Source organism: Mirounga leonina, unplaced genomic scaffold (genome assembly GCF_011800145.1).
Source record: "Mirounga leonina isolate KUSES-001 unplaced genomic scaffold, KU_Mleo_1.0 Mir_91, whole genome shotgun sequence".
NCBI classification, from domain to species: Eukaryota; Metazoa; Chordata; class Mammalia; order Carnivora; family Phocidae; genus Mirounga; species Mirounga leonina.
In genome coordinates this window covers 27,233,198-27,260,903 of record NW_023270839.1, presented here as the reverse complement: position 1 = coordinate 27,260,903, position 27,706 = coordinate 27,233,198, and the positions used below count along the sequence as shown (strand labels likewise).

General features: G+C 35.9%; 1 protein-coding gene across 2 annotated transcripts in view; it reads left to right on the top strand.

Annotated features, from left to right (window-relative positions):
- The window catches only part of DMXL2 (Dmx like 2), a 148,839-nt gene that overhangs the window by 43,021 nt on the left and 78,112 nt on the right, over positions 1–27,706 (top strand). For both annotated transcript variants that reach the window (XM_034994846.1, XM_034994845.1), the window contains exons 7-10: positions 18,455–18,633; positions 20,350–20,533; positions 23,278–23,452; positions 27,267–27,506. In XM_034994846.1, the coding sequence (XP_034850737.1) occupies positions 18,455–18,633; positions 20,350–20,533; positions 23,278–23,452; positions 27,267–27,506 (778 nt within the window). The remainder of the gene's footprint in view (positions 1–18,454; positions 18,634–20,349; positions 20,534–23,277; positions 23,453–27,266; positions 27,507–27,706) is intronic.

Below are 27,706 nucleotides of genomic sequence, written 5' to 3'. Positions count from 1 at the left end.
CACCTAGGAGGTGTCCTGAAAAGGTGTGTTCTATTTGCCCCACTCTAGCTTAGTTGCTCTCCAAGCCTAAAATAGGAGAGCTACCATTTTTTAATTTTCTTTTACCAACCTCATGAGCTTCTCTTTACCCTGTTTCTTAGCATCATTTATCTTCTTTCCTTGCTCTGATGGAGATACCCTCTAAGTAGGTTCCTGAGAAGGGTGAATGGGCAAAAAATTTTTAAGGCATTGCAAAGCCTAAACAATTATTCTTCTTTTATGTTTGATTTGGCTGGGCATAGAATTGGGTTGAAACTTTTCTCTGAGAATTTTTTATGTCCTGGCTCTGTTGCCATCTAGCTACCAGTATTGCTATTTGAGAGGTACAGTGCCATTAGGACTGCTCTTCCCCTATCTCCAGCTTGTAGAGGTTTTAAAAATCTTCCCCTTATCCCTGGTGTTCTGAAATTTCAAGATGATGTCATGGTATGGGTCAGTCATGTATAAATACTTCAGTGTATACCTCTAAGGGAAAAAGACTTATGTTCAGGCAGTTTGCTGGGCTTGTTTAATCTGAAAACTCATGTCTTTTTGTTCAGGAGATTATTTTGTATTACTTCTTCTGTGTTATTTTCTTCCCTGCACGTTCTCTTTTTTCTCTTTCTGGATTTCCCCTTACTCAGATATGGATCGATTTTTACTGATCCTCTAATTTACCTTTTCTCTCCTCTTCCAGTTTTTCATTTCTTCATCTTTTTGTTTAAATTCTGGGGGGATTTTTCAGCTTTAACTTTCTTTTTTTATTATGTTCAGTTAGCCGGCATATAGTACATCATTAGTTTTTGATACAGTGTTCAGTGATTCATTAGTTGTGTATAACACCCGGTGCTCATCACCACATGTGCCCTCCTTAATACCCATCACCCGGCTTGCACTTTGAAATAATTTTTTCCTGCTATCGTATTTTTAATTTTCAAGAAGTTTTTTCTTATTCTATGAATATACATTTTTAAGTTATAAAATATTTCATAAGTATAAAGGAATATATTTGAAGTATATATATAGCATATATGTAGTATAATAATACACATTTACCTACTACTGACTTGGGACAAAGAACATAAACTGATGAGTTCCTTATCTTCCTGCTTGCATCTTCTCTTTCCCCTCCCACCCAGACAGCCAGAATCCTGCATTTTATGTCTTATTTCATTTTTTTTTTTAGTTTCACATGTATAAATTCCCAAATAGTATAATGTTTAGTTTTGCATGGTTTTGAACTTATAAAAATTATACCATAAAGTTATTGAAATACAGCTTGGAGATATTAAAAAATAAATTTGTGATAATTGCTATTATGTACTTCTTGGTTAATGCTTCAGTTAATAAAAAATTACATTTAAAAATTACTAGGTATAGTTTTAATTGTACTTAATTGTTGTATATGGAATTAAAACTTTCATATTACACTACAAGGCAAGAAGAGGTTTTCCAAGAACACCAGAATTCACCCTTTTTGACTTAATCTCTAATTGTAAACCACTGAACTGTTTTGTGCTGAGTAATTAGTTGGCCCAGAGGCAGTTGCTCAACAGGTGACATTATAGACAGGAAGAATGCACAATATCGTAGACAGAAAGACTGCAGCCGTGTGCAGTTTGTTAGTGAACTAATAACTATCGATTTGAAAGTAGCAAGGTGTGTCAAAAACATCTTGAGATATTTACAGCAGCTGTCCTGTAATACTAAAACATCTGTGATTTCTCTTAGAGATAAAGTTGTAGGTGCCACTAATATTATGGTTTGTTGCTTATATTCATAACTGAAATTTAGCATTTCCTTCAGTTAGCAGTTATGAAAATAGAGAAGTAATTGTTTTTCACCACTCAAGTTCATGGTAACCCTGGGTCTTAGTTGGGGTTTCTTAAGAGGCAGATCCCGAGACAGGGATTCCAGTATAAGTTAATAGGGGGGATGATCACCAAGAAATACACTGGATTTGAGGCAGAGAAGCAAGGGTGCTTCATAAGGGGTACATTATCATGCAAGTGATGAACAAGCTCGGATGTCTGGGCAATTCTGGGAGCCAGTGTTCCTCACAACATCGTGTTCCTCATACATGTTCCTCATACACATTGGTTGTTGGTTAGGGGCTAGTTAGGGCAGGGCATTAATTCTCAGCACTCAAAAACAACTAGAAAACCTCAGGCAAAGATATGTAGATGCTGTCAGTTAGAACTGGCACACTAAAATGCGAAGACATGAGTGGATACAGGATATATAAAAAATATCTTTTCTATCTTGAATTCTATCCCTGGGCCCCTTGAGTTGGGGGCCTCAGGTAAAGAACCCGTGACCTAAAATCTGGACATTTGTTTTTGTCTTCCACATTTATTCATGTGGAATTCATGTGGAATAATTTTTGGATATGGTTTGAGGAAGAGGTCGTTTGATTTTTTTCTGTATGGATATCCAGTTGTTCAGCACAATTTATTGAAGTCTCTTCTTCATTGCTCTGTATTACCACTTTTGTCATAGAATCCAATGTCCATATTTTTGTGGGTCTGTTTCTGGGTTATTTTCTCTCATTTTCTGTCACTGGCCTTTTCTTATACCAGCCACACCTGTCTTAATCGCTATAGCTTTTAAATTGCCTTGATTATCTGGTAGAGCAAGTCCTCCCATCTTTAAGATTATCTTATCTATTCTTGGCCCTTTGTATTTTCAAATTAGTGATTCAGTAAGTAGTGGAATTACTGGATCATACGGTATTTCTGTTTTTAATTTTTCGAGGAACCTCATACTGTTTCTACTGTGGCTATATCAGTTTCTGTTTCCACCACCAGTGCACGAGGGTTCCTTTTTCTCTACATCCTTGCCAGGCCCTTTGTATTTTCGTGTAAATTTTAGGATGAGCCTGATAAGTTATATTTATTATTTTTATTTTTTTAAAGGTTTTATTTATTTATTTTTGAGAGAGAGAGAGAGAGCATGAGCAGGGGGAGGGGCAAAGGCCGAGGGAGAAGCAGACTCCCCACTGAGCAGGGAGCCTGACATGGGGCTGGATCCCAGGACCCTAAGCAGAAGGCAGAGACGCTTTATCGGACTGAGCCACCCAGGCGCCCCGAGCCTGATAAGTTTTAAAAAAACTAACAAAAATCTCTTGTGATTTTGATTGGTACTGCATTGACTCAATAGGTCAGTTTGGGGAGAATTGGCATCTTTACAATTGAGTTCCCATTATGAACACAATATAGGCCTTCATTTATTTTAAAACTTTTTATTTTTCTCAGTATTTTTTTTTTTTTTAAGATTTTATTTATTTATTTGACAGAGAGAGACATAGTGAGAGAGGGAACACAAGCAGGGGGAGTGGGAGAGGGAGAAGCAGGCTTCCCGCTGAGCAGGGAGCCCGATGCGGGGCTCGATCCCAGGACCCCAGGATCGTGACCTGAGCCGAAGGCAGACGCTTAACGACTGAGCCACCCAGGCGCCCCTATTTTTCTCAGTATTGTTTGATAATATTTTTTGTAGAGGCCCTAAGCATTTATTAGATTCATTCCTAGGTATTTGATGTTTTCAGTGTTGTTATAAATGGCATCATTATGTAAATTTCATTTCATAATTGTTAGTGGTAGATAGAAATGCAATTAATTTTTGTATATTGAGTTTAAACCTAGCAGTCTTACTATAGTGACTATAGTCACTGATTCTAATAAACCCTCTGGAGATTCCTTTGTTTTTCTATGTGCATAACTATATTTTCTATGAATAATGAGAGTTTTATTTCATCTTTTCTAACTCTCAGTTGTTGTATATCTTTTTTTTTATTACAGTATCTAGGACCTCTAGTATAATGTTGAATAAAAGAAGTGAGAGTAGGTGTCTTTTTCTTGTTCCCAATTTCAAAAGGATACCTTTCACTTGTTACCTTTAATTATGATGTTTATTATAGTTGTTCTTTCTCAGAAAAAGGAGATTTCCTTATTTATAGTTGTTAGAGGTTTTTTTTTTTTTTTAAATCACAAATGATGTTGAATCTTAGGAAATATTTTCCCTGAATCTACTGAGGTTATCACTTTTACTCTTTCAATAAGATGAAATAAATGGACTTATTTTCAAGTATTAAATAAACCTTGTGTTTCTGGAATAACCCCAACTTGATTATAATGTATTATCCTTGCTGGGTTTGGTTTGCTAATATTTTGTTTAGGGTTTATGAGATCTGTGTGTTAGAGTGAGATTTGGCAAGTAATTTTTCCTTTTTTTGTAATGTCCTTGATAGATTTTGATATAAGTGTCATGTTGGCCTCATAAAATGGACTGGAAAGTTCCCTTTTATCTACTCTTATGAAAGAGTTCATGCAAGATTGATGTAGTTTTTTTTTTTGAAGTGTAGGATGTTTAATTTTTTAATAAACTTACGTTAGAATAGTTTTAGATGTACAGAAAGATTATGAAGATAGTACAGAGAGTTTCCATATACCCCACACCCAATTTCCTCTATTCTTAACATACATTAGTATACATTTGTTACAAATAATGAACCAATATCAAAGATTGATGTATTTTTATTCTCAAATATTTGTTAGTGAAGCCATCTGGACCATGAGTTTTCTTTGTAGATTCAGGTTTTTAAATAGTTATAGGGCTATTTATATTTTATATTTCTTTTTTTATGCCAGTTTTGGTAAGTTATCTAGAATTTGCCAGTTTTATCTAAGTTTTCAAATTTACTGGCATAAAATTGTGCAGAACGTTTTATCTTTCTAACATCTGTAATACATGTATGATGATTTCATTTTCATTTTTGATATTTGTGCCTTCTGTTTTTCTTGATTCTTCTCACTAAGGGTTTATCAGTTTTGTAAGTCTTTTTGAAGAACTAACTTTTGGTTTTGTAGACCTATGTATTATATGTTTGTTTTTCTGTTTTATTTCTGTTCGGTTATTCTTCTGTTTTTTTTTTTCCAAACTTCTTTAGATGGATGTTCAGCCTTTTTTAATTTGTAGTATATACATTTAACACTGTAAATTTCCTTCTAAGCTTCGCTTTATCTCAAGTTTTTTTTTAATTCCCTAAGTTTTGACATGTATTATTTTCATAATTATTCTAAGCATACATTTTCCCAGTTTTTGTTGTGATTCGTTCTTTGATCCATGAGTTTTCCAGACAATGGGTTAGAGTTGAGTTCAGTTATGTTGGGGGTGAAGGTAGATGGTGTAGGAGTACTTTACTGGTGGTGACAACTTTTATTTTTCATTATTAAGTAAAACTTGCAAGTAGTTTGTAATGAGGGTAATTACTACTACTACTATGACAGCAGCTGCTAATGACTGAGTGTTATGTACGAGATCCTGTGCCTCCACAAAGCCCGTGGGACAGGCACTACTCTCCTTGATCTATAGAAGAGGAAACTGCAGCTTGAGAACTTCCTGGAGAAGTTAGAACTAGTGAAAAGGCAGACCTGGGGTTTTAGCCTGGGTGTATTGGGTAGCAAGGCCATACCAGCTCACTTTGTATTTCACTGAGAAAATGTTTATTACAAGTGTTTGTGGGGATTCTTTGAGACCTCGGTTGAGAGTGCCACCTTTTAGCTTCTGCCAAGTACCTGGGGGGCAAACCAAACTCAAACTAAATTCTTAACTTGGAAGTTGCTGTGCCATGCAGGTAGTGTGAGTTTGGGCCTCAGGGGGCCTGCCTTGTTGTAAATGCCCAGGGGAGTCTTCCTCCTCCACTCAGAGTCTAGGTGTAGATAGACCCTTCCTTACCATATCCCTTTTCAGAGGTTTCTTTCCTCCCTCATTTCATCTTTTCACTTGGGGATATTCCTTAGTGGTTTTCTTGGGGTTTGCAGCTGCCTCTGATGTGACTTCTTACCTTGCATGGACTCTATGCATTGTCTCTGGGTAGGCGTTTGAAACCGTAGCTCTGTGCCATTGGGTATTGGCAGATTCCCTTGTGACGGTCCAGTTGCCTGCTTCAGCATTTGTTTACTGTGGGTTCTTGCCTGAGAAAATAGATGCAGTCTGAAGAGAACTTTGGTAAGCTCCTACCATCTACCTGTATCTGTTCGCTTCCTGACATCTGGGCCTATATGTCCTGCCTTCCTTTGTGCTGCCATGGGTGAACTGTCTGTGCCTTTTTTTTTTTTTTTTTTTAAGAGAGCGAGAGAGAGCATGCGAGCAGGGGCAGGGTGGGGGGCAGAGGGAGAGAGAGAATCTTAAGCAAGCTCCATGCCCAGCGTGGAGCCTGATGCAGGGCTCCATCTCATGACCCTGAGATCATGACCTGACGCTCAACCAGCTGAGCCCCCCAGGTGCCCCACTGTCTGTGCTTTTGTCCAAGGCCATTTCTTTCACTTGTTTGCTAGCTCCCATCTGTTCCTGCTTACTCAGAGGCATCACTATTGCAGTTGTCTCCTCTCTTCTCCATGAGTTTCCCTTCTCCCCTAGGTTACCACATTGGCATATGTTACGGACTGAACAGGGCCCTCCAACCCCCATTCATATGTTGAAGCCCTAACCCCCAATGTGATGGTATTTGGATATGGAGCTTTGGGAAGGCACTTGAGCTTAAATCAGGTGTCATGAGCATGGCCCTCATATAGGAATAGTGAGTACTTTTATAAGAAGAGACACCGGAGAGCTTGCTCTCTTTCTTTGATGCGAAGACACAGCAAGAAGGTAGTCAGTCATCTGCAAGCCAGGAACAGAGCTCTTACCAATCTGACCATTCTGGCAACCTCATCTCAGCCTCCAGGCTTCAGAACCGGGAGAAAACACATTTGTTTAAGCCACCCAGTCTGTGGTATTTTGTTATGGCAGCCCGAGCTCACTAATACAGTGTAGCATGCCAAACATGCTATAATCTTGCCCATTCCCATTCTGAAACAAACAGCCACGATAACCAAAAATCCTCTCTCCACCTTCTGTCAGGTCACATTTCCTTGTCCTCCTCATGGCATCTTCAAAGATTTGCTTAGAGTTGCTGTCTCCCAGTTTTTCCTCCTCATTTTCTGTTCTGCATGCTCACTACCACTCTTCTGAAAGTGTAATTCACGAGTTCCTGTTACTGAATCTTGTGGTTAGTTCTTACTTACCCCAATGGCATGATTTAACACAGTTGATTGCTTCCTCCCCCTCGAACACTTTCTTCAGTTTACTTCCAGGACACGGGTCACTCTTGATTTGCTTTTTAACTCTTTGGCTGCTACTCATTAGTTTGCTGATACCACCTTTACTCCCTGACTTTTAAATGTTGGAGTTCCCCAGGGCTTATTTCTTAGACTTCTCCTCTGACCATACTCACTCCTTTGGCCATGTCATCTTATCTCATGGCTTCCAAGTGCATTCAGTTGTATCTTTTGCTTGTACCTTTCCTCTGAGCTCCAGGCTGATTGTTTATATATATATGTATATATATATATACACACACACACACACACACACATACATACATACATTCACACACACATACGTACATAAAACCAATACATGTCTTCAAGTAAACATGTCTAAAATGGAACTCCTGATCTCTCTTCCCTGCCCCCTACTCCCCTGATGGCTCTACCTTCAAAATACATCCACAGTGTGCTCACTTCTGTGCCACCCCCATGGTTATAATCTCTTTGAAGCCTCCATCACTTACTACTCATATTACTGTATTAAATTCTTAATTGGTTCTCCCAGCTTGTGCTGTGTTCCTCCTGTACAGTGTATTTTCAAACCAGTGGCTAGAGTGATCTTTTCAAAATGTACGTCAGATAATGTCACTCGTCTGTTCAAAACTGTCAGAAAATTTCCCATTTCATTCATTACAAACCTGAGTCTTTATGATGGTTTTCCAGGCCTGTCCCATGCTTACTACATCTCCCATCACTTCTTTGACCTTATCTCCTGTTACTCTCCTCCTTGGAAACCTGACTTCAGCGACATATCCATTGTGATTTTTTTCTAAAAATAGCTTTTGCACTTGTTTCCCCCCCACCCAGAAAACTCATCCCCCCAGAGACCTGCATGGCTTTTCCCTTTACTGTCTTCAATGTCACCTTCTCAGTGCATCCCACCTCCCACTATACTTTTGATTCCCTTTTCCTCTCTTAATTTTGCTCCTAGCACTTACCACTAGGAGTCTGTACTACTTTTCTGTTATTGCATTAACAAATGACCACAGACAACTGCTTAAAACCACACATTTACTATCTCAGCTTCTGCGGGTCAGTTGTCTGGGTGTGGCTTGGGTAAGTGCTCTGGTCTGGGACTCTAAAGGCTGTAGTAAAGGCACCAGCTGGACCGAATTCTCACCCAGAGGTGAGTAGGGCAGAATCCTTTCCCAAGCTTACTCAGGGTGTTGGCAGAATTTATTTCTTTGTAGGTGTATGACTGAGGGCTTGGCCTTTTCCTGACTCTTGGTTGGAGGCCTCCTTCAGGCCCTAGAGGCTGCTAATAGTTCCTTGCCATTTGGGCTTTCTCTCTCCCTTTTCCCTACTTTCTCCTCCTCTTTCTCCCCTCTGCTTCTCCTTCCTCCTCTTATTCCCCCTCATAGATAATAGAGCTATCTAAACAATTTGGAAGGGTAGATGGTAAGGAACATAATGGGGGAAAATAAATAATGATAAATAAATTGGAAGAAAATAGATTTTAAAAACACCGAAAAACTTGATAAGCCAATTAAATCACCTACAAATTAGTAAAACCCTAATATTTAATATTTCTGGGTAGAATGTAGAGATGCAAGAAGAATTTCCCATAATGTCTGAAAAGCATGGTTAATAAAAGGAAAACTTAACCAGAATCATAGGAAAAATTGTTTAAAAAAGAACATAATTCTTGCCTTTTATCTCTAAAACTAGGCAGTCACTTTTAAAGCTTTGATCTTTAAAAACTAGCATCCCACTGCTCCTAAAACTTGACCATGAAAAAACCTGCCATACCCACAGATTTGTTCTTTTTGTTGCTCATGTTTCTTAGGGTTACCATATACTCACAGATAAGTAGTAAGGTTAGTCATTCCTTTGATTTAATGAATCTGTCATAGGTGAGGCTGTGATGATTTAATATAGGACCAATTCAGTGTGATCAGAGAGCTACTCTAGTTCATTCTGGAATGCAGCTGTAGCATATTCCCAGTTGGTCATTGCAAGTAGTGAGAATTTTACTTCTTTCTTACCAATTTGGATACCTTTTATTTCTTTTTCTTGTCTGATTGCTGTGGCTAGGATTTACAGTATTATGTTGAATAAAAGTGAGAGTGGACATTGTTGTCTTGTTCCCTATCTTAGAGGAAGATCTCTCAGTTTTTCACCATTGAGTATGATGTTAGCTGTGGGTTTTTCATATACAGGCTTTATTTTGTTGAAGTATGTTCCCTCCAGACCTACTTTGTTGAGGTTTTTTATCATGAATGGATATTGTACTTTGTCAAATGCTTTTTGAGCATCTTTGTAATTATCATATGGTTTTTATCCTTTCTCTTGTTAATGTGATGTATCACATTGATTGATTTGTGAATATGAACCACCTTTGCATCCCTGGGATAAATCCCACTTGATTGGGGTGAATGACTTTTTTTTTTTGCATTTGTTTTTTATTTTATTATGTTATGTTAATCACCATACATTACATCATTAGTTTTTGATGTAGTGTTCCATGATTCATTGTTTGCATATAACACCCAGTGCTCCATTTAATACGTGCCCTCTTTAATACCCATCACCAGGCTAACCCATCCCCCCACGCCCCTCCCCTCTAGAACCCTCAGTTTGTTTCTCAGAGTCCGTAGTCTCTCATGGTTCGTCGGGGTGAATAATTTTTTAAATGTATTCTTGGATTTGGTTTGCTAATATTTTGTTGAGGATTTTTACATCTGTGTTCATCAGAGATATTGGCCTGTAGTTTTCTTTTTTTGTAGGGTCTTTATCTGGATTTGGTGTTAAGGTAATGCTGGCTTCATAAGAATGAATTTTCCTTCATCTTTTATTTTTTTTGGATAGTCCCTCATATAATCTTAATGTATCTGATTATCTCTCTTTGCTTACTCAGTGTGTTATATTTGCCTCAGCTCTGTGTCACAACTGGCTGAACTTTTAGGATGTATAGTCTTTTGACAGGGTCATGTGGTACATTAAAAACTATTACTGACCCATGTAAGATGATTAGTATTCATTGTTTGAACATTTACTGAATTTGAACTCTCATCTCCGATGAATCTAAAAGATGCTTTTGTACTTCAAACACAACTGAGTAATAAGACTAAAAGCACATCTTAAATGGGACATCTAGATTTTAAGCTCCTTGAAGGTGGTTCTGTTTGCATGTTCCATAATGCTCAATATCTTTTTTTTGAATTTTTTTTTTTTTAAAGATTTTATTTATTTATTTGACAGAGAGACAGCGAGAGCAGGAACACAAGCAGGGGGAGTGGGAGAGGGAGAAGCAGGCCTCCCGCCAAGTGGGGAGCCTGATGTGGGACTCGATCCCAGGACCCTGGGATCATGACCTGAGCCGAAGGCAGATGCTTAACGACTGAGCCACCCAGGCGCCCTTTGAATTTTTATTACAGTAGCTTTAGCAATTGACTATTATTTTTTCCCCAAGTATTAGTCATATTTTCCTTGCATTAAATTCTTCAATTCTCCTAAGACCTGAGTGCTCTGTAATTCAAATGGAAAGATAAGAGTGCCTTACAGGTAAGGATACTTTGGAGGTTAATAAAATGCGTCACGGGCTTAAAAAGTTGATTTCCTTACATTTTTGAGAAGATACCACATCTAATTAAGATTTTCTTGAAAAAAGAACAGAAAATAACTTTATTATGTTGGCATTCCCCCCCACCACAATCTGTTCTGCTTCTGTTAATAAAGCCAAGTTTGTCTGACTTGATGAAGCAGATGGTAACTGTGTGATCTACCATTAGAAGGCATTTTCCACCGCCTCTGCTACATATGACAAGATTTCAGTTCAGGTGTGTGGAACTCAAATTCAGTTACCTTCAGGATTTTTAATATTTCAGTTCATTGAGCACTTTTACTGGTAAGATTTATTTTTTATAAGTGTGGTAAATTAAATTTTCTTGGGCTTAATAGTATTTTAACTTTTTATCTGAGCTTTAAAGTCTTACTTGTTAAAGAGCCTTTTTCCCCGCACAAGGTGTACCTGATTACATCTTCAACTTGAGAATTATTTTCTTCAGTTTGCTTGCAGTATTTATTTAAATTGTTTATAAAGTTTCTATCTGAACACTTTCTATAACGGTTATTTTGTAAAATTTGAAAATGATTTAAAATACTATTTTCTTGGGGTGCCTGCATGGCTCAGTTGGTTAAGCATCTGACTCTTTGGTTTCAACTCAAGTCATTATCTCAGTGTCCTGAGATAAAGCCCTGCATTGGGCTCTGCACTCTGTGTGGAGTCTGCTTGAGATTCCTTGAGATTCTTTACCCCTTCCTTTCCCTCCCCCTCTCCTCCTCTCCCTGTTTGCATTCTCTCTGTCTCTCTAAAATAAAGAAATAAAATCTTAAAAAAATTTTAAAAATGCTGTTTTCTTCAGAAACTTTTTTTTTTAAATAAAGGATTATGCTTTTGAGTAAAAATTGTTTTTTTTAGGGCTCGGATAAGAATTTTTGAGGAGGGTGATTTGGGCAGGAAGGAAAGGAGAAGCCTACAGAATGTTGGTTCCAGAAGCTTTTCTTCCTCTTGAAAGCACTTCTCTGTTCCTAGATTCAGTGTTTTGGTTATTTAAGGATTAGATTCTTGACCTTGTCCCTTCTTTAAAATGGAAATATCTTTACTTTTTAAACATGGTATGTATTTATTATAAAAAACATACCAAAAAAACCCATGCAGAGAAAATGAAAATCCCCTGCCAAATAGTCCTACCTTCAATAAAAAAGGTCACTCTTTTCTGTTCAATATATATTCTTTCAGACTTTTGGATGTGTTTGTAAACCACACACATATGCACACATACTCAAATTAGATCATGTTCTTTAAATTGTTTTTTTTTTTCACTTAATATGTCATAGATTGCTGTGTCAATACACATGTATGTGTATTCTTTTTAAAGGTGACATAATTTTTCATTATATGAATGAATATACTATATTTTAACTTAATTATTAGATAACTATTAATGAACATTAAGTGGTTCTCATTTTTCTATTGCTATTAAAAATGAACATCCTTGGGGCGCTTGGGTGGCTCAGTTGTTAAGCGTCTGCCTTCGGCTCAGGTCATGATCCCAGGGTCCTGGGATCGAGTCCCACATCGGGCTCCCTGCTCAGCAGGAAGCCTGCTTCTCCCTCTCCCACTCCCCCTGCTTGTGTTCCTGCTCTCTCTCTCTCTCTCTCTCTCTGTGTCAAATAAATAAATAAAATCTTAAAAAAAAAAAAAATGAACATCCTTGTACATAAATCTTGCCCTCTTGTTTTCTTTTTACAATTAACTTTATTGAAATATAATTAAAGTCAAATGTATATTTAAAGCATATATCTTAATATACTCCTAATATATTTTATATAAATATATTCAATACACTATATTAAATTAGCATATTAACTATATTAATATATTAATTATATAATAACTATATATTAAGTATATATAATTAATACATAATCATATAGTTATATTTTATATAATTATATAAAATATATTAATGTATAATTAACTATATTAATATAGCATACTAACTATATGAGTAGATTTTATATAAATATATTTAATATACTATATTAATAAATATATTAATAGACTTGATATATTTTATATAAAATGTATATTTTAAGTTCAGTGAGTCTTGACAGATGTATAGACTTTCCCAAGATTGCTTTGGCTATTCAGAGTCTTTTGTGGTTCCATATAAATTTTAGGATTTTTTTTGTTCTAATTCAGTGAAAAATGCTATTGGTATTTTGATAAGGATTGCATTGACTCTAGATTGCTTTGAGTAGTGTAGACATTTTAACAGTATTCTTCCAATTCATGAACATGGTGTATCTTTCCATTTGTTTGTATCTTCTTTGATTTCTTTCATCAGGGTCTTATAATTTTCAGTGTGTAGGTCTTTCACATTTTTGGTTAATTTATTCATAGGTATTTTATTCTTTTTGATGCATTTGTAAATGGAATTATTTTCTTAGTTTCTCTTTCTGCTATTTTGTTATTGGTGTATAGAAATGCAACAGATTCCTGTATATTGATTTTGTATTCTCCAACTTCACTGAATTCATTTATTCTCATAGTTTTTTGGTGGAGTCTTTAGGGTTTTTTATATGTAGTATATCATCTGCAAATAGTAACATTTTACTTCAAAATGCCTTTTCTTTTTTTTTCTTGTCTGATTGCCAAGGTTAGGACTTCCAATACTATGCTGAGTAATAATGGTGAGAATGGGCATTTTTGTTTTGTTTCTGATCTTAGGGGAAAGCTTTTAGCTTTTTACCATTGAGTATGATGTTAACTGTAGGTTTGTCATATGTGGCTTTTATAACGTTGAGGTATGTCCCTTCTATACCATTTTGTTTAGAGTTTTTATCAGGAATGGATATTTGTCAAATGCTTCCTCTGCATCTATTGAGACGATCTTAGGAGTTTTATCCTTCATTTTGTTAATGTAATGTATCACGTTGATTAATTTGCATAAATTGAACCATCCTTATATCCTTAGAGTAAATCCTACTTGATTTTGGTGAATGATCCTTTTAATTTGTTTTTAAATTGGTTTGCTAAGATTTTGTTGAGGATTTTTGCATCTATGTTCATCAGGGTTATTGCTCTGTAATTTTCCCCCCCAGAGTTATATAACTTTATTTTATTTTATTTTTGTAATTTTCTCTCTGTGTGTGTCTTTGTCTGGTTTTGGTGTCAGGATAATGCTGGCCTCATAGAATGAATTTGGAAGGATTTCTCCCTCCTATTTTTTGGAATACTTTGAGAAGTATTAAATGTTTGGTAGAATTCACCTGTGAAGCCGTCTGGCACTGGACTTTGGTGTATTGGGAGTGTTTTGATTACCAGTTCAACTTCATTACTAGTAATTGGTCTGTTCAGATTTTTCATTTCTTCATGATTCAGTCTTAGGAGGTTGATGTTTCTAGGAATTTATCTATTTTCTTCTAGGTTGTTTAATTTGTTGGCATATAGTTTTCTTTGTGGTAAACTTTAATTTTTTTTTTGTATTACTGTGGTATTGGTTGTAATTTCTCTTTCATTTCTGATTTTATGCCCTTTGTCTTTTTTTCTTGATTAGTTTGGCTAAAGGCTTAATAAGTTTATCTTTTCAAAGAACCAGATCTTAATCTCAATTGATCTTTTCCATTCTTTTTTAGTCTCTATTTCATTTGTTTATGCTCCGATCTTTATTATTTCCTTTCTTTTACTCATTTTGAGCTTTGTTCTTTTTCTAGTTTCTTTAGTTGTAAGGTTAAGAGATTTTGATTGTTTCTTGAGGTACACTTGTATCTCTCAGACTTCCCACTTAGAACTACTTTTGTTGCATCCTGCAGATTTTGGACCGTTGTATTTCATTTTCATTTGTCTCCATGTATTTTTTTTTAATTTCCTCTTTGATTTTTCTTTGACCAGTTGGTTGTTCAGTAGCCTGTTTTTTTGCCTTCATGTGTTGCCCCCCACAGGTTTTTTGTTTTTGTTTGTAATTGATTTCTAGTTCATACTGTTGTGGTCAGAAAAGATGCTTGATATGATTTCAGTCTTCTCAGATTTATTTAAAAACTTGCTTTGTGGCCTAACATGATCTATCCTAGAGAATATTCCATGTGTACTTGAAAAGAATGTGTATTTTGCTGTTTTTGGGTGGAATGTTCTGTATATATCTGTTAAGGCCATCTGGTCTAATGTGTTGTTCAAAGCCACTGTTTCCTTATTGATTTTCTTTCTGGATGACCTTTCCATTAACGTAGGTAGGGTATTTAAGTCCTCTACTATTATTGTATTACAGTCAATTCCTCCATTTATGTCTGTTAATATTTGCCTTATATATTTAGTGCCCCTATATTGGGTGCATAGATATTTACAATTGTTATATCCTCTTGTTGGACTGAAACCTTTATTACTATGTAGTGCTCTTCTTTGTCTTGTTATGGTTTTTGTTTTTAGTTTTTTTGAAAGAGAGCATATGGGAGGGGGCAGTGGGAGAGGGAGAGAGAGAATCCCAGGCAGGCTCCATGCCCAGCATAGAGCCTGACATGGGACTTGATCTCACTACCCTGAGATCATGACCTGAGCTGAAACCAAGAGTCAGATGCTTAACTGACTGAGCCACCCAGGCATCACTCTAATTTTCTTCTAATTATAGCCTTTTCTTTCCACTTAAAAAGTTCCCTCGGTATTTCTTGTGAGGCTGGTTCAGTGGTGATGAACTCTTTTTTAACTTTTATTTGGGAAACTTTTACTCTCTCCTTTAATTCTGAATAACTTTGCTTGGTAGAGTATTCTTGGTTGTAGGTTTTATTCCTTTCAGCACTCTGAATATATCATGCCACTTTCTTCTGGCTTGCAAAATTAACGCTAAATAATCAGCTGATAACCTTATGGGGTTTTTCTTGTATGCAACTGTTTGCTGCTTTTATGATTCTCTTTATGTTTAATTTTTACCATTTTAATTGTTATGTATCTTTGTGTGGACCTCCTTGGATTCATCTTGTTTGGAACTTTCTTTGTTCCCTGGGTCTGGATATCTCTTTTCTTTTCCCAGGTCAGGGAGGTTTTCAGCTATTATTTCCTCAAAGTCATTTCTTTCCAGTCAAGTCTCTGCCCTTCCTACACTTTTCATTGTGACCTTCTCTACAATTAGCCGTGGAAGATCTGTTCTGCTAGTCTTCAAGTTGTTTTTAGAGTTGCCGTGCACGTAGTTGTTGCTTTGGTATGTCTGTCAGAGGAGGTGAGCTCAGGACACCATCTTTCCTACCTTCCATAGCTTTTTAGTAAGTTTTCAAATCAGGTTGTGTGAATCCTCTAACTTTGTTTTTTCTTTAAAAATATTTTTGGTGGGGGTGTCTGGGTGGCTCAGTCGGTTGAGTGTCCGACTCTTGATTTTTTGGCTCAGGTCATGACCTCAGAGTCATGGGATCGAGGCCCCTGTTGGGCTCCCTGCCCAGCATGGAGTCTGCTTGTCCCTCTCCTTTTGCCCCTCCTTCTGTTCACTCATGCTCTCTCTCTCAAATAAATAAATAAATAAATAAATAAAATCTTTAAAATAGATATTTTTGGTGGTATAGTTTCTTTGATGTCATACAAATTTTAGAATGAGGCAGTCAGTTTCTACCAAAAAGCTTGCTGTGATTTTGGCTGTGTTCACATTAAATCTTTATAGATCAGTTTGGGAAGAATTGGATCAGTAACATTTGTATTTCAGATCCCCGAAGATGATATGTTTCTCTTTTTATTTAGGTTTTCTTTCTTTTAGCAGTGTTTTGTAGTTTTTAGCGTACATGTTTTATACTTAATTTGTTGTCTTCCTAATGTAAAAGACATCTAAACAAATTGCATTTCCAATTATTTCTAACATGTAGAAAGAGAATTGCTGTTTGGGTTTTGATCTTTAGTCTTATGATCTTGATATCAGGTGTATGTCTTTTTTTTTTTTTTGTAGATTCCTTAGGATTTTGTGAATAAAGACAGTTTTACTTCTTTTTTTCTAATTTGGAAATTTTCTAGCTATCTTATGTTAATGATTTCTAATTAACTTTTATGTGGTTTTAGTTTTAGGCAGTAACAGATGAAAATGGGACTGCTCCATTTGAGTGAGGGGTTGCTGGTGGGATGGAAGAATGGGACTAGAATGCCACCTGTTCATGGAGGCACTCTGCCTTTTCTTTATGAATGCTGAGGGGGCTCTGAGGTGCCTCTATAGTTTTTATGGTATGTGGCCTGAAACCACTGCTGTAGGTTGTGCAGTAAATTTGGTTGGGTGAAAATGATGCTAAGTTGAAGAAGGTACTTGGAGGAAGGCAACTAGTATATTGTTAAGTGGTTGTCTCACACTAAGCACTTAAAGAAATTTGCTGTATAGTTCAAATATCCAAATAAATGAGACCTTAGTGGAAACATACATTATGCAGTATAAATTTAAAGTAAGTACTAAGATGATATAAAAAACAGAAACGTTTGTCTAGTCTAGATAATAGTATTTGGACCTACACGCACTTTCCAGGAATACATTATTTCATAGTGTATACATGTATACATGTATAGGAATACATTGTTTCAGAGAGTGAGATTTTTGCATGAATGATACCATTTTATTATTTCCCTCAAGACTCTATTCATATTGAGGATAAAGCACTATAAAGTAGATGCTTTCTGTTAAATAAGATAAAATTATTGTGGCCTTTATTTTTTTTTTAAAGATTTTATTTGTGAGAGAGAGAGAGAGAGAACATGAGCGGGGATGGGGCAGAGGGAGGGGGAGAAGCAGACTCCCCACTGAGCAAGGACCCTGAAGTGGGGCTCGATCCCGGGACCCTGGGATCATGACCTGAGCCAAAGGCAGATGCCTAACCGACTGAGCTACTCAGGCATCCCTATTTTGGCCTTTAACAAAATTCTTGGAACTAAGTAAAATGATAAAGTCAGCACCTGTTGTTATACTTGTAAGTATCTTATTTAAGTGGGCTTAGAGGTGATTCCTGACAACTACCTAAGTGCCTTCACTTCATTTAGAGTAGGGATCAGAAAACTATGGTTTTTACATTCTTAAAGTTGTAAGAAGAAAAAAAAACACAGAGAATTTGTGTTAGAGACTATGCGGTCCCCAAAGCCTGCCATACTGTCTGGCCTTTCAGAGGGAAGGTTTGCTGATTCCTGCTGTAGAATCTAAGAAGCAGTTCATATTTTAAAAGGATTGGCTTCACCCTTACAGATGTCTTCAAAAAAGGAGAGAATGTTAACAGTGACTAATAACACGGCATCTTTCTTATTTTATCCAAGGACATCTGGTTTCAGAATCTTCTCTACAGTGACCCCTACCTACATGTTTAAATGAGGGAATTTGACTTCAGTCTCTATTTGAAAAACACCATTATGCAGAGGAGATTGATAATGAGAGAACTGCCCATTTATTTTTCAAGAGTAGTATTCTTTAGGGTAATAAACATTTTACACGAGTTTGTGCTATATGAAGTTCACATGTTAGTTTTTACAGATAGCTTAATTTTTTTTTTTTAAGATTTTATTTATTTATTTGAGAGAGAGAGAGAGACTGAGAGAGAGAGCACATGAGAGGGGGGAGGGTCGGGAGGGTCAGAGGGAGAAGCAGACTCCCTGCCAAGCAGGGAGCCCGATGCGGGACTCGATCCTGGGACTCCAGGATCATGACCTGAGCCGAAGGCAGTCGCTTAACCAACTGAGCCACCCAGGCGCCAGATAGCTTAATTTTTAAAGGTTCTCTAAATCACTTACATTTTGAATTGTGTATGTTCAGATTAATTTTATATTGACCTATATATTTTTGCAGGATGATTGTCTTTTGAAAGTATGGTATCCTATGACTGGCTGGAAATCCTCAATTATACCTCAGGATCATCATGAAGTGAAAAGGAGACAGGTGTCTACCCAATTTTCCTTTGTTTATTTGGCACATCCCCGAGCTGTGGCAGGTTTCTCATGGCGTAAAACTAGCAAGTATATGCCCAGGTGAGACAAATGTGGCCTGTAACTTTGGTGTGTTTACCTTATATATTTGTAAAAATAAGGAAAGCAAAGGTCTTTGTAGTGCGTTGACTTGGTGGAAATGAAGAGCATGGGCTCTGGGTGTTAACTGCCTGAATTCAAACCCTGTTGTTGCTACTAGCTTTCTGAGCTTTTGCCTAAATTTCTTAAGCTCTCTATACCTCAGTTTTCCTCTCTTAGGTAATAGTACCTGCCTCGGAGAGTTGTAGTGAGACTCACTATGCTAGTGCACGTAAATATTTACTGCAGGCCTTTACACATAGCGTGGGCTTAGGCTGTGTTACTGATATATTGTTAGTGGTAGCCCCAGGAGTAAAAGATTCCAGGAAGGAAGTGTTCGCAAGTGACAGGAAAGCATACGTTGAAGGAAAATAAAACATAGTAAGAAACTATCATTGATACCCATGGTGGGAAAGCATATCATACACAGTAATAAAGTGGCTAGGTTTTTCTTAGGGCCATCAACAGAACCTTCTCAAAGAATTTATGGTTACAAGTTTTTTCCTCATTGTTCAGCTTCTCCTAAAAGTATTTAGAAGATTAAACAAACTACAGAACAGCTCATACAAATGATTCCTAGATCATATATATGGTTATAAAAAAGCTTGCTTAGAACTAAATCTCTATTTTTGAGAGGTTATTTCATGTGTGAACTGTTTACACCTGATAGGAAATACAGCACACGTTACAGAGGTGCTCAGTAAATGGGAAATTCATTCATTTTTGGAATCTGAATAAAGAGTTTATTCTGCTTAAATTATTTGCATCTACTGAAAACATTTGCAAAATACTTGACCTTTGACCGAGTTGGATTCCACGTAAGCGTTTTTTTAAAGGGAGCATGATTTTTTGTTCTTTTATAATGAGCAGTTAGTGCACTTCAGCTGCTTGATGCTGTAACACTTTTGCTTATTTTAACTTAATGGAAGTTGACTTATAGTTTGAAGTTATATTCTCCTTGCAGTTTTATTTTGAAGATACTCATTTGTTTACCTGTTTATAATCTTTTGATTATAAGAAGGATGATACAGGATGACACAAGTAGAGCCATAAGCCATGCAGTTTAATTACATTTAATGAACTTTTATTATGGTCATTCTGTACTTTGCAATGATTAGGTTTTCTTTTGCTCTTTAGTTTGTTTAGAAGATACTAATACTCCCGCAGAGCCTAGTTTTCAAGCAGCACGTATATAATCCGGTATAAGTTTCTGTCTCCTTTGTCAAGATCATTTCCTAGTTTTTATGATGTTCACATTCACAGTGATACTGTGTATGATTTCAAGCTCTTTGATTGACCTCTCTTTGTCCATACACTGTAATTTCTAAGCAGTTGGAAGCATACTATACGGTCATTTAACTGAGCTGTTGAAGGCATGATTTTAATGAATCAAAGTGTCAGGGAAAGCTAGGTTGCTTCTATTTTATGGTAACTGATTGTAGCCCTTTATTCAGCCTGCCACCTTGCAAGTATGAGCAGGTAATAAATGGGATTTGGTGAGAGTGTGAAATAGCCTGTATAAATGTCTTACCATTATTGGAAAAATAGCTACTCTTGGTCATACTGTTAGTTGTGCACTAATGCTATTTTTATACGTGAAGAACCAAATATTAATAGCCTTTAATTAATCAGTGGCACTGACATTCACAGTAACTTTTGTTTACTTCTCTTTGTCATTAGAGGTTCTGTCTGTAATGTGTTATTAACGTCATGCCATGATGGCGTCTGCCGACTCTGGGCAGAAACTGTATTACCAGAAGATTGTCTTTTGGGTGAGCAGATCTGTGAGACTACCACTTCTACTGTTGCCAGCAACCTCACTCAGGCTGGAAGACACAAAGACAGAATACAGCATGCTCTTGAGGTACTATATTATTTAAAATGGTAAATACATTTTGAGGATATGTGAGTTTGGTGGGAATTTATAAGCTAAGATACAGATAGTGTACCTGGTATATGTAATGATGAAATTAATAGCAAGTAATTCTCACTAATTTGTTTTATGCTTGTAAGACGGCTCATTTTATGCCATGTAGAAGCCAAATACAGTAGTTATGATCTCAGACATGTAGTCTAGGTAAGTAGTATAATTTTAATTTTTTCATTTTGTATGTCAAATATGAAAACCTATAGGAATAAGCAGTTTTGATTGGAAAAACACATAAAGGACCCTGAAACTAGTTGTAATTAAAAATGTTTTGCTTTTGTTTCATGAGGATTAAATCTTACTTGGGTGTTCTAATTAAAAATGACTATTTTGATTCTTAAGAATAAAGATACTAAGATACTAGACACAAGTCAACTTTTATATAATTGCTGTATAATTTCCATAGTTTAATATTTCAAAGGCAAACTAATTTTTCCATTTTTTAAGTGCAATATATATTAAATAAAAGTGCTTCCTATGAAATTAGATTATTTATACTATAAACTATTGTGTCCATTATAGGAATAAAACGAGATAAACACATTTTTGAAAATTACCAAAGCAAACCTAGATTGCTAATTTTCTTAATTTTTCATGTGACTTCTTTCTACATAAAGAATATGTGCTTATTCTAAAATTAGATTAGAAAAATATGGAATTTATCATCCCAACTATTCCAATTATGTGTGTATGTATTTTTTCTTTATGTACAAGATTGAGATATTATGCAGTAATGTTTTGTAATTTGCTTTTTATACTTAATGTGTTATAAACATCTCTCTATATTACTAATTGTGTTTTTACATTATACTTTTACATTAACAGTTTTATGGATGCATAGCCAAAATGTTTTGCTGTTTCAGCAAGCAGAAATATTTTTTGGGTTTGGTAGGCTGAAGATGTGCTCCTTAAAAGTTTTTTTTTTTTTTAAAGATTTTATTTATTTATTTGACAGAGAGAGACACAGTGGAAGAGGGAACACAAGCAGGGGGGAGTGGGAGAGGGAGAAGCAGGCTTCCCGCGGAGCAGGGAGCCCGATGTGGGGCATCATCCCAGAACCCTGGGATCATGACCCAAACCAAAGGCAGGTGCCTAACGCCTGAGCCACCCAGGTGCCCCTCCTTAAAAGTTTTATATAAAGTAGGCTTACTCTGATACTATCTGTGATTGGGCACTGTTTATACATTCCCCCCCAAATTTAAAGTATAAATGAAATTAGAAGCAGAGGTCAGAACAATTAAAGTTATATCTTGTTTTAGTATTTGTTGAAATTTAGTGAGACAGAGTACTTAATTTACTACATGTTTACAGTCATTTTTAAATACTTGTGTGACATTTTATCTTCAAATTACATATGAGCTTTTGGAGACTAAGTACTTTGAGACATCTTTGTATCCTCCATGGTACCTAATATATTGCTTTTCAGGTGTTAAATTGAATTAGTAGTTGCTACATAAAATAAAAGCAAAAGTTATAAGTAAACATATATAATCAGTGATTTGACAAATTTTTGCTATCTTTTAGTAATTATTAATTAATAATGTTAAAATTGTTTTTAATAGAAAAAACCTAATTGATTTATAAGCTGCCTTGCTTTTTGACATCCTTTTGTCTGAAACTTCTAACTGTAAGGTCTATATAATTCTTTATATACTTATACATTTTGTTCCTAGGAGAAAATAATCAGCCAGTATTACACCAGCCTTGCCAATATAATTTAAAGTAATGATAGATGTCAAAGATTGAATGAAAATAATTTTATAGGCATTGTGGTGCAGGAGGTCTCTAATATATCCATCTTAACCCTGTTATCAAAGGAATAAGCAACTCTGTAGCAGGGAGACCAGAGGTAGAGGACATGCCAAAGACCTGATACTGTTTTCCATATGAAAAGGGGTAAGGGCTGTGGAAATTGAAAGGAAGGACCAGATGTATTACCTTAATGCAGAAAGAACTGAGAGGATGCCACATTTTATTTAGCTGACTGTGAAGAACAAAGGAATAGAATGGGAAGTTATTGTAAAGTCTGATATTGGGGGTGGGTTAAGTGACAGAATAAGGAAGTCCTGTAAGTTGGGGTTATGGTGTAAGATCTTTTCTTTTTAAAATAATTCAGATCATTGGGTATGCTAGTGGAGAATTTTTATCCTATAGACATACCTCAATTTAAACAAATCCCTTAAATCAGCACTTTCATGGCTCCTCTCACTTATGTAGATTCTCCTTATTCTGTATTTTTGTACTCTGTCTTCTTTATAATAGAGATCATATATTATTTAGCTGTAACTCTTTAGTTGTAAGTGAGAATTTTGAGGAGAATACTCTTCTTCCTGGTAGGAAGATTCAGGAATTTTTTTTACTGTTATGACTAGTAAATTTCATCTCAGTAGTGGGCTATCTTGAAAAACCTAGACTTTGGACTCCTAATCTTAATAGAATCTCCTTATCTTTCTATAGATAATGAGATGTTTTTAAGCAACTACTTCTGCCTTGAACTATAAAATTTGCGGAAACTGTGGAGACTATAGTCAGAATTGTTCAGTTGAAGTTAAGGAAGTTCCCTTTAAAATGTTCAGATTTTGCAGAGAGGAAAATTATAAAATCCTTAATAATCAAAAGTACTTGGACCAGCATTTATTAGATTTCCAGAGTTGGATTTAGCAATTATTTTTCTATTTTAGACAATACACCATTTGAAAAATTTAAGAAAAGGACAGAGGAGGTCTTCTGTTCTTGTAACTCACACCGAATTAATGCCTGACCAGATGGCAACGCATGAAGTTCAGAGACACATTTCCCACCATGCAAATGCACTGTGTCATTTCCACATTGCAGCAAGCATCAATCCTGCTACAGGTAAAGGATAGTAAAGTTTTAGTTCCTATAAATATTCTGAAATAAGATAAATAAATAGAAAAGTGGGACTACTTACAGAATCTGTTTTTCATTTTTATTAATATTCCATGTTTCCTTTAAAAATACTTCTTAATTCAAATAGGAATATAATATAAAGTACCATTTCTTAAATTGAGACTATGTGATTCTCAGGAAACAACTGCAAATAAGTATTTCTGAGCACCTCTGTTTGTCTAGTATACAGCAAGGTTCTAAGTAAATTAGAGCTTTAGTTGAACTTCAAATAGAATGTAATTAGTGATAGTATGCAGTAAATTCAAAACATATTAGAAAGGTTGGCTTTTCAACTGTATGGACTATGCTAATCAAATGGAATAGGATCATAGGATTGTCCCCTGCAGATAGGTATTCTGTCACATATTTGAGTCCTAAGTATTGGATATGTTCTTGTAGCCATTCAGCCTTGTCTTTCAGCATCTTTATTAAATAACCTTCACCTTTTAACCAATTTTATCCATTTTTACTAACTTACTACATACTATTTTAAAAATCATTTCATAAAAATATTTAACATCATGTATTTATAGGTACTGTATGTAAATATAACATATAGTTTGACCAAATTGATTGCTAAATGCAAATAATTTTGTATTGTAGGACTCCTCTTCAACTTTTTTTCAGGATACTTTTTGAATCTACATTAAAGTTGAAAGCATAGATCAACGAATACCCATATTACCTTTACCCAAATTCACCACCAGTTGTTAATATCTTGTCCTGCATGCTTTTATTCTCCCCTTCTGCCCATGTATGTATGTCTTTGATTACTCTTACCTTATTTTTGGCTGAGCCATTTGAAAGTAAAGTTGTCACCAGCATTATTTTTCATCTCCTAAATATTTTATGACATTATCTAAATATTTTAAGTGTGTTTTCTAATAAAAAAGGGGGTTTCCTCCATTACCCACAATACTGTTATTGTATGTATTGTATGGATAAGATTATATTTAATATATAGTTGGTATTAAAATACAGATTCTTTCTTTTATGCATTTGATTGTCATTTCTTTTGTTTTTTATTTCTTTTTTATTTTATTATGTTATGTTAGTCACCATACAATACATCATTAGTTTTTGATGTGGTGATCCAGGATCCATTGTTTTAGATTGTCATTTCTTTTAAACTCATAATCTACAATAGTTCCTCTCAGTTGTCAAAAAAAGTATCTCACACAATTCACAGCGCTCACCATAGCACAGACCCTCCCCAATGTCTATCACCCAGCCACCCCATCCCTCCCACCCCCCACCACCCCAGCAACCCTCAGTTTGTTTCCTGCAATTAAGAATTCCTCATATCAGTGAGATCATATGATACATGTCTTCCTCTGATTGACTCATTTCGCTCAGTATAATGCCTTCCAGTTCTATCCATGTCGTTGCAAATGGCAAGATTTCATTCCTTTTGATGGCTGCATTATATTCCATTGTGTATATATATACCACATCTTCTTTAACCATTCATCTGTCAGTGGACATCTAGGCTCCTTCCATAGTTTGGCTATTGTGGACATTGCTGCTATAAACATTGGGGTGCTGCATGTACCCCTTCGGATCCCTACATTTGTATCTTTGGGGTAGATACCCAGTAGTGCAATTGCTGGGTCGTAGGGTAGCTCTATTTTCAGCTTTCTGAGGAACCTCCATACTCTTTTCCAGAGTGGCTGCACCAGCTTGCATTCCCACCAACAGTGTAGGAGGGTTCCCCTTTCTCCGCATCCCCGCCAACATCTGTCGTTTCCTGACTTGTTAATTTTAGCCATTCTGACTGGTGTGAGGTGATATCTCATTGAGGTTTTGACTGTTGAATCACAGACCTGTACCTCTGAAACAAATAATACATTATATGTAAAAAAAAAAAAAAAAAAGAAGATAGTAGGAAGGGAAAAATGAAGGGGGGGAAATTGGAGGGGGAGATGAACCATGAGAGACTGTGGACTCTGAGAAACAACCTGAGGGTTCTAGAGGGGAGGGGGTGGGGGGATGGGTTAGCCTGGTGATGGGTATTAAAGAGGGCATGTACTGAATGGAGCACTGGGTGTTATATGCAAACAATGAATCATGGAACACTACATTAAAAACTAATGATGTAATGTATGGTGATTAACATAACATAATAAAAAAAAAGTCAGTTTCAAAGAACTCTCAGTTATCTTTTAGAGCATCTTGCAATCTGAATATTTGTTCATGATAAGGTGTTTTTTTAAAGATTTTTATTTATTTATTCATTTGAGACACAGAGATACAGAGAGAGAGAGAGCATGAACAGGGGGAGTGGCAGAGGGAGAGGGAGAAGCAGGCTCCCTGCCCAGCCAGGAGCCAGATGTGGGGCTCAATCCCAGGACCCTGGGATCATGACCTGAGCTGAAGGCAGACGCTTAACCACCCAGGTGCCCCTGTTCATGATAAGGTTTAGGTGAAACATTTTTAGTAAGAATAGGGGATGTATTGTTTTATAGTATTCCTAATTTACAAATCCTATTTTATATGATTTGTTTCATTTTTATTCAAAAACCAAGACTGTCATCCAGGAATTAGAAAAAAAGAATAACTTGGAACTTTATTTAACACTGATATATATTAATAGAACACCACCAGAATATCCTGTGCATTTTATCTTTAGACTTTCATATCTTTTCGCAGAGAACAATGGTTTTTTGTTTTGTTTTCATTTTTGCTTTCTGTTGAATGGATTATTTGTAATATAAATTGGGATTAGGAGATTAATTTTTTTAGCTTTACTGTTTTACACGAACTAATCTATATTGTGAATTTCAGTTACCCCAAATGGAGGAAGCCTGTTAATACACTTAGAAGTTTGCTTGTCTTCCCATGGTCTTCTTTGGCATTATTTTCTCCCACCTCTTTAGTTTCAAACATTTAGAAAGGTTGGAACAATACTACAGTGAACACTCACGTCTTTTACTTTGAACAACTGCTAACATTTTGTCACAGTTGTTTTATTCTCTCTGTATATACCTCTGTGTGTGTGGCGGGGGGTGGGCATGTGTGAGTGAAATTCTTTCTTAATCTTTTGAAGTAAGTTACATATGTCATGGCACATCACACTTATATCAGAAAGTATCTGCTAAGAATAAGGAAATTCTCTCACATGATCACAATACCATTATTATACCTAAGAAAATTAGAAGTGATTCCATAATCTCTAATATCCAGTTCATATTTTTTTTTAAAGATTTTATTTATTTATTTATTAGAGAGCGAGCGAGAGAGAAACAGCATGAGAGAGGAGAGGGTCAGAGGGAGAAGCAGGCTCCCCGCTGAGCCGGGAGCCCGATGTGGGACTCGATCCCAGGACCCTGGGATCATGACCTGAGCCGAAGGCAGTCGCTTAACCAACTGAGCCATCCAGGCGCCCTCCAGTTCATATTTGAACTTACATTTCTCCAATTACCTTAGATGTCTTTTATAACTGCTTTCTGTTTTATTTTTCTGTTCCTCCACCCCCAAACCAGGATTTAATACAGGTTCATGCATTTGGTATATTTGGTTTTTTAAATTAGTAATTTAATTCCATTAGTAATTTAAGTCTGTGCCATTGTTAATATTTACTTTTCCATTAAATTCAATTAAAGTTTGTACAAATCCTGCTAGAGTTATGTTGACCTTTTCTGTGTAAGTATAGAGCTAGTCTTTATAAAGCACTTGGTAATCCTTTTAAAGACATGAAAAATAAAAAAAAAATAAAGACATGAAAAATTCATATTGAAATTTTACCTTTTTTTCCCCACAGATATTCCAAATGTCTTGGTTGGCACTGTATTTAACATTGATGATGGAAATGGGGGCTTTGTGGTTCATTGGTTAAACAACAAAGAGTTTCATTTTACTTCATCTACTGAAATATTTATGCAGCAATTACGAAAACTTTCTGAGAAGCAGATAGATCATGAAAGTGACGAAGGAGATAGAGAAGATGAGGAACATTCACAGGAGGAAAAAGAGAGGGGTTTGCATATGAAACTAGACCATGGTTAGTATTCCATGTTCAGATTTTTCTTTTTGGCAAGTCAGCAGCTTTTTGTGATGCCACTTTTAGTTTACAATCCTTCCTTCCTGCTCTTCTTCTTACTTTTCCAGTCATTTACTGACTATCTGCTATGGACCATCTACCATCTAGCTCTGTATGCTTTGTTATACATATTGCTTTGAGTAATATATTACTTTGGAAGC